Source organism: Aquarana catesbeiana, linkage group LG01 (assembly GCF_042186555.1).
Source record: "Aquarana catesbeiana isolate 2022-GZ linkage group LG01, ASM4218655v1, whole genome shotgun sequence".
Lineage (NCBI taxonomy): Eukaryota > Metazoa > Chordata > Amphibia > Anura > Ranidae > Aquarana > Aquarana catesbeiana.
In genome coordinates, this window is record NC_133324.1 from 376,207,897 (window position 1) to 376,222,888 (window position 14,992).

Genomic DNA, 14,992 nt, shown 5'->3' on the forward strand with positions numbered 1-14,992 from the left:
GGTGTGCATAGAGTAGTGCACATGACTGCAACTAGTGCGCAAAACAAATGGTAGTGAGTGGGAAAAGGAGAAAATCTGGAACTCGTAGATGATGTTACTGTATATGGAGCCACAGAAACACAGAAACGATCTCATAAAAAATTGATTACAGTGCCATTAAGTAGTGAATGTGTATGGATTATTTTGGGAGAATAAGGATATTTTTAGTGTCCCTTTAAGATAAGAATTAGTCTTTACTGATTCATTTTCCATCCTTTCTGCAGGTGAAAGTCACCAATGGTAAAAACACATACACACCAGTCTTTCTACTGCAGTAATCATTTCCTTTTCATCAGAAGCCTGGTGTTTCTTTCATCCATACATGTTTTCTCAGTGTTGACACTGAGCAGAACATGACAATGACAATATTTCGTTGATGTGTTTATTATTCCAGGAGAAGAGAAAAGCAGAGGAAGCCCTCAACGACTTGAAGCGACAACATGAATCAGAAGTTGCTGAGCTCCAGGTGACAATCAAGAAACTGAAAAAGGTAATCAAAAATCTTTTACTGCCATAAACCTTCTTTTTAAAGCGTCTCCGATAAGATTACATAAAATTGATAATTTGTCATCAGTATTTCTAAAAAAGACTAATTCATAATTCATAAATGTATAAAATTGTATAAAATTCATAAAAATTCATAACTGATCTATTGGCATTTTTTCTCCGACATAACGGTTCTGCCTATGTGTGAATCTGCTATAAGAAATTTTACAAAGTTATGTGCCAGTACATGAGAAGAACCCCACCTCTCAGGTAGATCCACAAACAAGAAGTCCTTTTCCTCCAGAGAAGAAAGAGCCTCAGGTGCTGGCTAATGCAAGTGCAGATGAAGACAAATGGAAAAGTTCTGGACAGCCGCACACCGATAGAAGTTTCTTATGCCTTTGTAAACCGGGATCACAAAATATACAGGACACCAAAGCAGAGTGGTACAGAACAGTTGACGCTTTTCACACTTGTACCAAGTGCTTACTCATAGCTGGGTAAGCACTTGGTATAAGTGTGAAATGCGTCAGATGTTGTTCTGTACCACTCTGCTTTGGTGTCCTGTATATTTTATGATCCCGGTTTACAAATAGAAACTTCTATTGGTGTGCAGCTGTCCAGAACTTTTCCATTTCTCTTTATGTGCCAGTACATATTGCTAAATTTAACCCCTTCATGCCGATTGTACGCAAATATGCGGCCCCACTAGACTGGCCTCTTTTCCATGGGGCCTCATATCTCCCTTTGCGCTGTCTCCACTGCCGCCCCGGTCCCCGTACTTATGATCAGGTCCCGGAACACCTGATTCCGGGTCACCAGTTCACCGTGGTAGCCTCTGATTGGCTGTCACAGTGATCAGTTACTGTGAAACCCGTCCCGTGTTTTCTTTCTCTGTGACTGGAGGAGAAAGATACTTATGATATGTAAAATAAATAAATAATAAAAAAAATACAAAAAAATACCTAGATCAAGGTTTGGTCTAGGTCAGTGCCAGGGTTAGTGTTTGGGTCAGGGTCAGTATTTTTGTTGGACAGTATTTTTTTAAATTAGTATCAGTGTCAGTGTGTTTTAGGTAGGATAAAAAAATCAAAGTGCGCACTATTGTTTTTGGGCTGTACTATGGGTACAAACAACATACAGATATATGGCTTTGCTGCTAACATCAGGAGCAGAAGAGTTTAATTTGAGTTGTTCTTTGGTGGAAAGGTATGGTAGTAGCAAGAAATATACCGCTAAAAAAAAAAAAAAAAAAAATGTGGTAATATTCCACCTGGTATAATCCACCTGGATACACAAAGTAGTTGTGATGATATGTTTGGGTTTACTTACACATGTCAAAGTTGCAAAACTGTGCTTAGGTATTAGGATTTGTTTTACATTTAGGCGTGAAAGGGTTAATGTTATTACTTTTTAATAACATGGATGTGATATTTTTTATTACATTTAATAAGTGATTAATACCTTTTTTTAAATTTGCCATTCTATTTTCCTAGCTGGAAGAACAATCCAAGAGCATAAACTTAAAAGAAGATGTGGCTGCTTTAAAAAAGCGATTGCATGAGTTGACTCTGGTAAGAGACATTGACTGATTCATTCATTTTTTTCAGCTACTTTACATAGGGCACATCTATTCCACAATATTTTACAGAGGACTTGTTATCTAATGCCCCTATCAAAGTCATGCTGAGAATCTATCACACCCCTGTGATGGAATGCAGGGGACTAAATTGTCCTTTGGTTTCCTATAACCTCTGGTGTTTGTGGTAGGATCTCATCACCTGTGTTTTTGATTCTGCTGCCCCAAACAAGCATGTTATAAAAAAATGGTCACCACCAAAATGTGTACAGAAGAAAATGGGGTTGGTTTACTAAAATTGGATGGAGAGTGCAAAATCTGGTGCAGTTGTGCATGGTAGCCAATCAGCTTCTAACTTCAGCTTCATTTCAATTAGGCTTTGACAACGAAACAAAACAAAAAAAAAAAAACCTATAAGCTGATTGGTTTCTGTGCAGAGCTGCACCAGATTTTGCACTTTCCAGTTTTAGTAAATCAACCCCAAAGTTTTCTTCAAAAACCCACACAGGCACACATAATAAGGCAAAACTTGGTTATAATGTAATACCTCCCAACTTTTTGAAATGGGAACGAGGGACACCTACTGACAAAAGTATGTAGGCATAGGACACACCCCCTGACACGTCCCCTTTAAATGAGAACTATACAACAACAAAAAATATTACCGTATATACTCGAGTATAAGCCGAGTTTTTCAGCACTTTTTTTGTGCTGAAAGTGCCCCCCTTAGCTTATACTCGAGTCAAGCACTTTTCTGGTGCAAAGAATGACATTTTCTGGGGGTGGGGTTCCTAGCATCAAGTGGTCCCGAGATATGGGGCCCCAAAATTGGTTCAAAAAATGTCATTCTCGGCTGCAGAAAAGTGCTTGACATTTTCCGAACCAACTTTGGGGCTTCGTATCTCAGGGCCACTTGGTGCTAATAACCCCAGCTTTGGATATGTTATAGTGCTAGTTCCACTGGGTTTGCACACCACATTTGGGGTTCCTAGCACCAAGTGGCCCCGAGATACCGGGCAGCAAAATCGGTCAACTGTGTCCATCTGCAGCAATGTCATTTCGGGACCCTTTGGGTCCAGAGACCCCAAATTTTGGCTGCAGCTAGGGGGCATCTAGGAACCCATAACTACCGAGTTTGAAGTTCGGGGGACCTATGGCTGCAAATGGGCACAGTGAGGCTGCAAATGGGCATTGTTGACCCTCTTTTCCACTTACAGTAGCTGCACATTTCCCACCCTAGGCTTATACTTGAGTCAATAAGTTTTCCCAGTTTTTTTGTGGTAAAATTAGGTGCCTCGGCTTATATTCGGGTCGACTTATACTCGAGTATATACGGTATTTAAACATATATTAGTAAAACTAGTGTTTTTTTTTTTGTCAATTATTATTTCTTTATACTGGCTCTGTAAATTTCCAAATGCAGCGGTTTAGAAATTGAATGAAAGGTTTAGTACTGGGAAATATTTTTTGAAAGATAAATAGTGAATTTTATATACAAATATATAGATCAGACCAAAATGAGGGACAGATGGACTTTGTTCCAAATTAGGGACAGTCCCACGTAATCAGGGACAGTTGGGAGCTATGAATGTATGCCAGAAAACCTGGCCCCGTATCATTCAGTAACTGGCAAATTTGAAATTATTCAGATAATATGGGTATCTTACAACATACTATGCAGTCTACATCCTGCGAATAATACTTCCAGTGGATCTCTGGCCAGCAAGGAGACCTTTAGGCTCTCATCTGATGTGATATGCTGAGGTGTTACTTGTCAATAGGGAGGGGCGAACTTTGGTTGTTCGGATGTTCTGCGAACACTGAACAATATACGGTGATCGGGGCAAATTCAAAGAACACCAGAACACTGTTAAAGTCTATGGGACACTAACATGAAAAATCAAGTCTTCATTTTAAAGGCTTATATGCAATTTATTGTCATAAAAAGTGTTTGGGGACCTGGGTCCTGCCCCAGGGGACATGTATCAATGACATTTTTTTTTTTTAAATGGCTGTTTTTTGGGGAGCAGTGATTTTTTTAATGCTTGAAGTGAAACAATAAAAATGAAATTTTCCTTTAAATATCGTGCCTGGGGGTGCCTATAGTATACCTGTAAAGTGGCACATTTTTCCCGTGTTTAGAACAGTACCACAGCAAAATGACATTTCTAAAAGAAAAAGTGTCATTTAAAACTGATCGCGGCTGTAATGGATTGTCGGGTCTCGGCAATATAGATAAAAATCACTGAAAAAAGGAGCATGGCATCCCCCCCAGTCCATTACCAGGTCCTTTGGGTCTGGTATGAATATTAAGGGGAACCCCGAACCAAAATTTAAAAAAAAAATTGCGTGGGGGTCCCTCTAAAGTCCATACCAGGCCCTTTGGGTCTGATATGGAAATAAGGGGAAACCTGAGCCAATTTAAAAAAAAAAAATGGTGTAGGCGTCCCCTTCAAAATCCATACCAGACCCTTATCCGAGCACGAAACCTGGCAGGCCACAGGAAAAGAAGGGGGGGCAAGAGAGCCCCCCCTTCCTGAACCATACCAGGCCACATGCCCTCAACAGGGGATGGATGCTTTGGGGAAGCCCCCCAAAGCACTTTGTCCCCATGTTGATGGGGACAAGGGCCTCATCCCCACAGCCCCTGCCCGGTGGTTGTGGGGGTATGCGGGTGGGGGGCTTATCGGAATCTGGATGCCCCCTTTAACAAGGGGACCCCCAGATCCTATCCGCCCCGTGTGAAATGGTAATGGGGTACAAGTACTCCATTGCCATTTCACGTGGCGCCAGAGGGGGGCGGGGTCACCCGTTTACGTAAACGGATGACCCCGCCCCCTCTGACACCATGGGAAGGCCATAGGGAAGTCCCTGTGGTGTCAGAGGGGGCGGGGTCACCGGGTGGGAAAGAAGAAGACATTATTAATAAAAGAATTGTCTTTTTTACCATTTTGACACTTTTTTGTAAATGGTAAGGATACCTTGTACCCCAATACCAATTCACACAGGGGGGCGGGATCTGGGGGTCCCCTTGTCCAGATTCCGATAAGCCCCCTGCCCGCATATCCCCACAACCACCGGGCAAGGGTTCAGGGGGGGGTGCTCTCTCGTCCCCCTCTCTTTTCCTGCGGCCTGCCAGGTTGCGTGCTCGGATAAGGGCCTGGTATGGATTTTAGGGGGACCCCCAGGCAATTTTTTTTTTTTTAATTTTGGTTCGGGGTCCCCCTTAGTATTCATACCAGACCCAAAGGGTCTGGTAATGGACTGGGGCGGGGGGGGGGGGATCCCATGCTCTTATTTTCAATGATTTTTATCTATATTGCCGAGACCCGAAAATTCATTACAGATGCAATAAATTTTAAATGGCACGATATTTAAAGGAATATTTCATTTTTATTGTTTCACTTTAAGAATTAAAAAGATCACTGCTCCCGAAAAAAATGCCTTTTTTTTAAAATTTCTTTTGCATTGATACATGTCCCCTGGGGCAAGACACGGGTCCCCAAACACTTTTTATGACAATAACTTGCATATAAGCCTTTAAAATGAGCACTTTTGATTATTCATGTTCGTGTCTCATAGACTTTAGCGGTGTTCGTGTGTTCTGCCAAATTTTTTGCCTGTTCGGTATGTTCTGGTGCGAACCGAACCGGGGGGTGTTCGGCCCATCCCTACTTGTCAACAGAGCATACTCCCAAGAGATGAATTCAGCAGTCCTCACTGCTGTATGTGTCATTGGTGTACTATGTTTTGGTTGTCAATAATGCCAGAAGCCATAGATGTGAGAAGTACAAATGTCATAGCTTGCCCATACCTGAACAGATGTTGTCTGATTGTGAGCAGGTGTAGAATCATTACCTTTCTAGTAAGTTTGTAAAATGTTCTGTTGAAACTGTACACTGAAGAATCCTATGCTGGTAAGGATAGAACTCCAAACAGAGAAGGCCCTAACTTGATCCCTAGAATTACATTCCAAACTGCTAATTTCTGATTGGTTGGCTTTCTGTAACACATTAGTATGTAAAGCTCATAATATCAGTGCAAATAAAATGTCATTGTATGATTCCAACAGGAAAACCAGAAACTTAAGAAGGAGCTCCTGGAAGCCCAGACCAGCATCTCTTTCCTTCAGAGTGAACTTGATGCTATGAAAAGTGATTATGCTGACCAGAGTTTAAATTCTGAAAGGTATATCACAACTATGGTTACGTTCTAAATCCATTTGATAAATAATTTATTGATTATCCATTTGATGGACCTTTACCTTTTTTTGTTTTGTTTTTTCTAGAGATATGGAAATAATCAGGGAATATACAGATGAACGTGAAAATTTGGCACAGCAGATTGAGATTCTTCAGTATGTATGTCTTTAATGTAAATTTTAACTGAATATTCAGGCTTTATCAATTTCATATTATCTTGTGCACATTAAAAGGACCAAGGCAAAACAAGTTCTTCTCTTATTGATTATTGATTGGACTTTTGATTGGCATTGGTTTGGACTTCGAAGTTTCAGTCTCCATTCCAAGTCCCAGAGACTTTCCTTTATCCATTACTATTATGGACCTTGCTAAACTTTAAAAAGATAGGCCTCATGCACACGAGACACTGTTAAACGCTGGACACTTTTTTTCAACTGCCCCTGCACTCATTCAATGTTATCCTATGTGTCCATGTGCACAGTCTCGTTTTTTGGCGTTTTTAGGCAGTTGTGTTTAACCTTGTTTTTCGAGAAGCAAAAAAATGGGTTCAGACGCAAACGTTTTCCAAGTTTCAGATGCCAAACGCGGCTAAACACTGGTACCGCGTTTAGCCGCATTTGCGTTTATAAGTGTTTTTAAAGGAACCCTATTTTTTCGTAAACTGCAGCAGAGAATGACATTTTGCGACCCGACTTTGGGGCCCCATATCTCTGGGCCACTTTGTGCTAGGAACCCCAAATTCCTAGACAGTCTAACTAGCACTACAACATATCCAAAGTTGGGGTTCCTAGCATCAAGTGACGCCAAGATACGGGGCCCCAAAGTCGGGTCACTAAATGTCAAGCACTTCTGCAGCAGAGAATGACATTTTGCAATCCGACTTTGGGGCCCCGTATCTCACGGCCACTTGGTGCTAGGATATGCTTTGGATATGTTGTAGTGTTAGTTCCACTGTATTAGCAAACCAAATTTGGGGTTCCTAGCACCAAGTGGCCCTAAGATACGGGGCCCCAAAGTTGTGTCGCAAAATGTCATTCTCTGCTAAGCAGACGCTTCTAGACTCAAACGCGGTAATACGTGGCTAAACGCGGCATGCAAATGCAGCAAACCAGGCGTTTCTAAACGCCGGTTTCAGCTTTTAAAAATATGTGTTCAGCAGAGTTTGCACCGGCGTCTTGTGTGTATGAAGCCTTAGTGCTGCTTAAGGTGTATGTAAATCCTAAAAAATGACTTCTCCTATTTGCTCCATTTTGTATTGGTAAATATACTGTTGAAAGTGTTTTTTTATATCTGTTTGAGAAGTACAAAAAAATAAACAAAATTATGATCCTGCCAGAAATGAAGTAAGCTTATAACTTCCTGTGCTCTTTGCCCCTGCTGACTAAAATCAGCATTGTTCCTAGTTTCCTCTTTATGAATTACAAAACACCTTATGTTATGGGTCTAAGGAGAAAGGTTTTCTGTGGTCCTAACACATTTCCAACACACTTACAGTTCTAGGGTGACAATGCTGCTTCTTGATAGGTACAGTACAGCGAGTGAGTGTTGTCTCTCTAGAACCAGAAGTATGGTAGGGCTCAGTCACATGGGTGCTGGGCATCGTACAGTGTGCACCCATCCCCCCCGTACCTGTCAAACTGAGCTGTGTGGATGAGTTCGCACAGCCGACACTTTTCTATTCACTTATATAGGCAGCTCACACGAAGCTCCCTGCTAGTCTAAAAAGATAAATAAATGGCTCTTCAGACTTCATGGGATCTGCGCCCATGTGACTGAGCCCCTTGTTAGAAGGATCACTAGACAAAAATAAAGGGGAAAAAAAACCTGAGAAAAGAAAATGAATGCAGCCAATGCATATCAAGACTGGTATGTTATAATACATTACATTTAGTTCCTGGGTTTTGTTACACTTTATTCATTGTAGTTATTACTATAGAAAATCCATATAAGGGGTAGGTGACAACAATGGTGGTCAGAGAAAAATTAAACAGAGGTACCGCAGTCCATCCTTTATCATTTACTTGAGCCTTATTATCTGAAACCATCAATATAATGAATTCACTTATTAAAGCGGAGCTCCACCCAAAAGGGGAAGCTATGCTTGTTTGCTTCCTCCACTGCCATGTTTGGCAACTTTCGGGGGGGGAGTGGGTACCTGTTTTTGTTCGGCCCCCCTCCTCCTTCTCCCACCGCTGGGCCATTCACAAAGCGCAATGCATTTCGCGCATGCGCAATAGGGAACCGGCTATCAAGACTTCACTACCGGTTTCCTTTAGAAGGAATGGCGGCAGGAGCACCCGAGAGCTGATTGAAAAATCAGCTGAGGTGCCGACATTGCGGGGTCCCTGGACAGGTAAGTGTCCTACTATTCAAAGTTAGCAGCTACAGTATTTGTAGCTGATGACTTTTCATTTTTAATATGCACTGTCTTTAAAGATTCAGCCAATAAAAGATAAGTGATTCTCCTCCAAAGACATTATATTATACTATGCTTTACTCCCAAGTTCTGTTACGCAACCTTGTTTCCTCCCTGGGAAGGGCAAAATTAAAGCACTGATTTTGAATGTTAAATGTCTTGGTCCCCTAAGAGCTATCTCATTTCTATTTCCTTTTTACAGTACAGAAATGCAGTCGTCCCAGAATATCCATCTATAGTTGTGTAATATGCTCTGGTTCAGTTTGGCATGTATGCCTCATTAGTAGGGTGAAAAGTGCTTGTTAAATGTGGAAATGTTTTACCATTACATTTATCCAAAAAACGCATTTAGTAAAAGCATAACAAACTTTTTTACAAATTGTATTGAATTTTACATCAAAACAATATGCACTTCATTAGAGTGCCCATGCAAATTTTTACTTACAGTTAACTATTTATTATACAGTATGTATACATTTCAAAAGACAGAGGTAAAAAAGAGAAAATAAAATAAATAAAATTCTGCGCTATGGACTAGATGCTAGAATAACTATTAATAGCTGCTGCCTCCACTAAAGCCAGCCACCAGCAGGTTGATGGTAAACTAAATAAAATTAAATTATTGGGGGTAAGTGGAATTGGTGCTGCTAGTGTAAGGTATAATCTGGTGTATCACAGTATATCCAAAAAACTTGAAAATAATCAGCAACAAGAAATCAGTAAAGTGCTATGTGTACATACAAAATCCATAATAACAAAGTGCTAAAGTGCATGAAATCAATCAAAGTGCTATAATGTAACAATTGTGCATTAATTAATATATCATATGCATACTGTAAAATTGAACTGAAATTTTAAAAATCCAGAATTCTTATCCAAATAAGTGCTAAAGTGCATAAAATCAATAAAAACAAAATGCTGTATGCATAACAAATATGCTTATGTGATGCTTCATGTGCACAAATTCAATGAAAAAGTCCATCAGTTCATATCAAACGTTAGAAATTATATGCGCTGAGTGACATAAGTCCTGCTAAAAAAAAGTGCACACATTCGGGCAGTGGCTTGGTGTCACACTTGTGCCCCCCCCTCTTATGCCCCGTACACACTGTCGGATTTTCCGACGGAAAATGTGTGATAGGATCTTGTTGTCGGAAATTCCGACCGTGTGTAGGCTTCATCACACATTTTCCATCGGATTTTCCGACACACAAAGTTTGAGAGCAGGCTATAAAATTTTCCGACAACAAAATCCGTTGTCGGAAATTCAGATCGTGTGTACACAAATACGACGGACAAAGTGCCACGCATGCTCAGAATAAATAAAGAGATGAAAGCTATTGGCCACTGCCCCGTTTATAGTCCCGACGTACGTGTTTTACGTCACCGCGTTCAGAACGATCAGATTTTCCAACAACTTTGTGTGACCATGTGTATGCAAGACAAGTTTGAGCCAACATCCGTCGGAATAAATCCTAGGATTTTGTTGTCGGAATGTCCGAACAAAGTCCGACCGTGTGTACGGGGCATTATGCTGCACTCACCAGATAGCAATCCCCTTTCACGGGGTTACAAGCCTCCACAGTAAAGTGACTGCAATGGAAATCCCCTCCTTTACTCTCCTCCGTTACTGTAGTGTCATAGAAAGATAATAATTCAACCCACAATATGACTCTGTATTAATATATTTATTTGTGCAACAAGTAAAACACTTACGAGAATCCAGCAGGTTACAAGTGTTTGAATCTAATCAGAAACAAAGTTCGGGTCGCGGTGCGTTCCACGGACCAAACCGAATGTGATGCAATAGCTTTCTTACGCATTTCGTCACAAAGACGTTATCAGAGTCCTGTATGGAAGACAGTATTGTATTCATTTGTCACAACAAGAATGTTTTAGTTTTACTTATTCAGCCTGACAAAATTAATTGCTACTCCCAGCTTCGGTGATAGGAAGGAGAACTTCCCCACCTTTTGTAAACAATATGCCAGATCTATGAGTCAGCTACTGTTTCTTTTTTTTGTAACAGTCATTTAGATGTTTCCAATCTTCACCTGGTTCATAAGCAGCAAGGGGCGGCACCTGACTGTTCATATATGTTTTTTTCTGAATATTTTAGATATCTCTGAAATTGACTGGTCATACGTCAGTATATCTATTGCATGTCATTGTATTACGGTAATTAAACTGTGTTTGGAAACCCACCCTTGTAAATTGGGGGCTATAATTGTCTGTAAGACTGCAGAAACTAAAAAAAAATGAATTATAAAAAAAAAAAAATGTATTGCTGTTATTCAATGTATAGTTTTCAGTAAAGTTTAGCACAAATTCATTAATACTGTCAAAAATATCTCAGTGAAGGTTATGACCTGGTTGTACAGTCACTTTTGGTCTGATTCTTGTTATTACTCTAACTTTAGTTTGAAACTTTCTGTTGAATCCCCGTACGACTTCTTTGGCTGACATTACATTTTTTCGATTACAGAACAGCTAATAGAAAGCTGCATGACAGTAATGATGGACTGCGGAGTGTGCTGGAGAACAGTTTGATCAAGTACAACAGATCACTGGTACGTAGATGTTCCAGGCACTAGGTGCTGCTCTTCTAGTGCCAGTAATGATATGCTTCCTGCAAGGACAAAAACGGTGATGAGTTTCTCAGGGCAGCCACATCTTCATCAGACTCATCATTTTCTCCCAGGATCTAGGAAAACCACAACTACAGTATATGGAACAATCTTTACAGTATAAATATCTGCATTCAGTGTTCCATTGATATACAATAACAGCCACTTTTTATGTTTTTTTTTTCAACCTTTTTGCTAGCAGCTTCCTTTATCACAGCGCAGACCTTATATTAGATATTTTGCTTTTGTTCATGGGTCCCAGGTCTGCTCAAAATATGCCTGTATATCCTTTAGAATGTTTTCTATTTTCCAAGAACAATAAAATGATCCTTGTTCAATACACTTTAGCTTATTTTAAATACATAGTTATATAGTTACATAGTAGGTGAGGTTGAAAAAAGACACGTTCATCAGGTCCAAGCCATGTGTGTGATTATATGTCAGTATTACATTGTATATCTCTGTATGTTGCGGTCGTTCAGGTGCCTTGTTAAACTCCCTTCTGTGAAAAAGTTTTATCCCTATTGTGGGGTCACCAGTACAGTATTTGTATATTGAAATCATATCCCCTCTCAAGCGTCTCTTCTCCAGAGAGGATAAGTTCAATGCTCGCAACCTTTCCTCATAACTAATATCCTCCAGACCCTTTACTAGCTTTGTTGCCCTTCTTTATACTTGCTCCATTTCCAGTACATCCTTCCTGCGGACTGGTGCCCAGAACTGGACAGCATACTGTAGGTGCAGCCGGACCAGAGTCTTGTAGAGCTGGAGAATTATCGTTTTATCTCTGGAGTTGATTCCCTTTTTAATGCATGCCAATATTCTGTTTGCTTTGTTAGCAGCAGCTTGGCATTGCATGCCATTGCTGAGCCTATCATCTACTAGGCCCCCCAGGTCCTTTTCCATCCTAGATTCCCCCAGAGGTTCTTCCCCCAGTGTATAGATTGCATTCATATTTTTGCCACCCAAATGCATTATTTTACATTTTTCTACATTAAACCTCATTTACCATGTAGTTGCCCACCCATAAATTTGTTTAGATCTTTTTATTGCCCTGCTTAGCTTAGTATCGTCCGCAAATACAGAGATTGAACTGTCTACTCCATCCTCCAGGTCGTTTATGAACAAATGAAATAGGATTGGTCCCAGCACAGAACCCTGGGGGACCCCACTACCCACCCCTGACCCTTCCGAGTACTTCCCATTTATCACCACCCTCTGAACTCGCCCTTGTAGCCTTGTCACCCTATGGTCCATGCCAACGGACCTTATTTTGTACAGTAAACGTTTATGGGGAACTGTGTCAAATGCTTTTGCAAAATCCAGATACACCACGTCTACGAGCCTTCCTTTATCTAGATGGCAACTCACCTCCTCATAGAGGGTTAATAGATTGGTTTGGCAAGAACGATTCTTCATGAATCCATGCTGATTACTGCTAATGATACAGTTCTTATTACTAAAATCTTGTATATAGTCCCTTATCATCCCATGCAAGGGTTTACATACTATTGATGTTAGGCTAACTGCTCTGTAATTCCCAGGGATGTATTTTGGGCCCTTTTAAATATTGGTGGTACATTGGCTTTTCTCCAATCAGCTGGTACCATTCCAGTCAGTAGACTGTCAGTAAAAATTAGGAACAATGTTCTGGCAATTACTTGACTGAGTTCCCTAAGTACCCTCGGTGCAAGCCATCTGGTCTCGGTGATTTGTTACTGTTAAGTTTCTCAAGTCTAATTTTAATTATCTCCTCTGTTAACCATGGAGGTGCTTCCTGTGATGTGTCACAAGGATAAACACTGCAGTTTTGGTTACTGAAGCCCCCCGATTCCCTCGTGAAGACTTAGGAGAAGAATAAATTCAATACCTTCGCCATATCCCCATCCTTTGTAACCAGATGTCCTTCCTCATTCTTTATGGGCCAATATAGTCTGTCCTCCCTTTTTTACTGTTGAGGACTGTTACATTGTTGTTACTGTTACATTGTTGAGGACATCCATGTTCTAATAATGGAAACCTAGGCTGCAAAGAAGACGGGGATAATTAATTTCCAAAGCTTTTGTGGGATTCAAGGGATGGGTTAATTTATAAGAACATTATGAGGATTTCACATTGAGGATGATCACATTAGTCACTGGATATATACTCTTAATTTTGGGGCACAGCCACAAAGTGAAGAACACTGTTCCCCGTCTTTCACGGGATTGGAAAAAAGGTGAAAGCCTCAGAAAAAATAATTAATTACCTTGATTTATTGTATGGTTAGAACTCCTCTTTTTAATGGTAATACATAAGCACACAATAATAAGTGTGCATAGTATCTACTTTTACATCTAAGAACATCACCAATTACCTAAAAATGTATAAAATTATTGACTCCCTTGTGGGGATTAGTGTCATTTTTACTGAGATAATCTGAAAAAAAAATAGTGTTGCCAAAATAAAGTGTCAGAAATCAATTTCTCTTTATCCCTTACTCCTAAAAGGCAGAACGAGATAGACTGCTACATATTTTAGCTATAGCAGAATGTAAAAAATCACCCATAGCTGACGCAGAGGTGCAAATGCTACCATTACCCTAAATAAGAAGTAAAAGGAACTGTAGTATACATGTAATTCTGAAGAATGTAGAATGGGAGGGTTAGAAAGGGAGGTTACAGTCGCTTCTAAGCAGAGGTTCTAGATTATTATTATTATTATACAGGATTTATATAGCGCCAACAGTTTGCCCAGTGCTTTTCAATATAAAGGTATAGATGGGTCTTAGGCTGCCAACATTCAACAATGGACAATCAGCTATGAGCAACAGGAGTCTTTCCACAAACAGTAAAATAATTGGATAACATTTTCTTTATTTTCAGCGCGCAAACACTTCACCAGGAAGTACCATTTCCAGAAACAGCCCCAAGTTAAACAGATCTAATTCTCCATATGATCGGTATAGTAAATTGCTTACATCATGTTCAGTGATGGAAAAGAGAGTGTATGCGTGTATGTCTTTACATCATGGTAAATCAGGGGTGTCCAACCCGCAGGCAACCCAAGAGAGTTCAGCATGCAGCCGGGGCATGTCTGGAGGGATGCCATGCAAGCATAGAAGCTACGGCAGCCGGCAGGGACAAGCTAGGCATGTAAAGAGGGATGCCGTGGATGCCGTGCAAGCATAGCAGCTGCTATGACAATTCAGGCACAGCTGGAGGGATGACCAGGCTGCTATTTTTGTAATAGCACCAGCAACAGTGAATACAGGGACTCCCGACAGCACCAGGCAAGTAAATGCTGCATGGCTGTGTCTAGGAAAGTGCTGGTGGGCTGCTCCATGCCAGATTTCAGATGTGCCCTTGCCCCCTCCAGGGCCCCCAGCACACTATTTGCTGTGTGGGGAGGTTGTGGGTAGGGGGGTTTGGAGGGGGGAGCAACATAAATCTGGGGGGGACACAGCCCTCCCAGCACCCCCCTTAATACAGCCATGCGTGTCTGGCTGTATGTCACCCTCTTTTATTTTATAATAAAAAATATTACAATAAAAGTGATGTTCTATTGCTCAGATAGGTACGTTATCTATATCAGGGATCGTTAACTTTTTGATCTGCTTGACTTTTTTCTGTTTATGAGCTATCCTTGTTGTTAGTGTATTTTG

General features: G+C 40.6%; 1 protein-coding gene across 1 annotated transcript in view; it reads left to right on the forward strand.

Moving 5' to 3' along the window:
• Nucleotides 1-14,992, forward strand: part of RASEF (RAS and EF-hand domain containing) — a 167,388-nt gene that overhangs the window by 108,118 nt on the left and 44,278 nt on the right. Inside the window, exons 4-9 of the mRNA XM_073633747.1 lie at nt 434-529; nt 2,022-2,099; nt 6,177-6,292; nt 6,393-6,461; nt 11,208-11,292; nt 14,214-14,290. Of these exons, the coding sequence (XP_073489848.1) occupies nt 434-529; nt 2,022-2,099; nt 6,177-6,292; nt 6,393-6,461; nt 11,208-11,292; nt 14,214-14,290 (521 nt within the window). The remainder of the gene's footprint in view (nt 1-433; nt 530-2,021; nt 2,100-6,176; nt 6,293-6,392; nt 6,462-11,207; nt 11,293-14,213; nt 14,291-14,992) is intronic.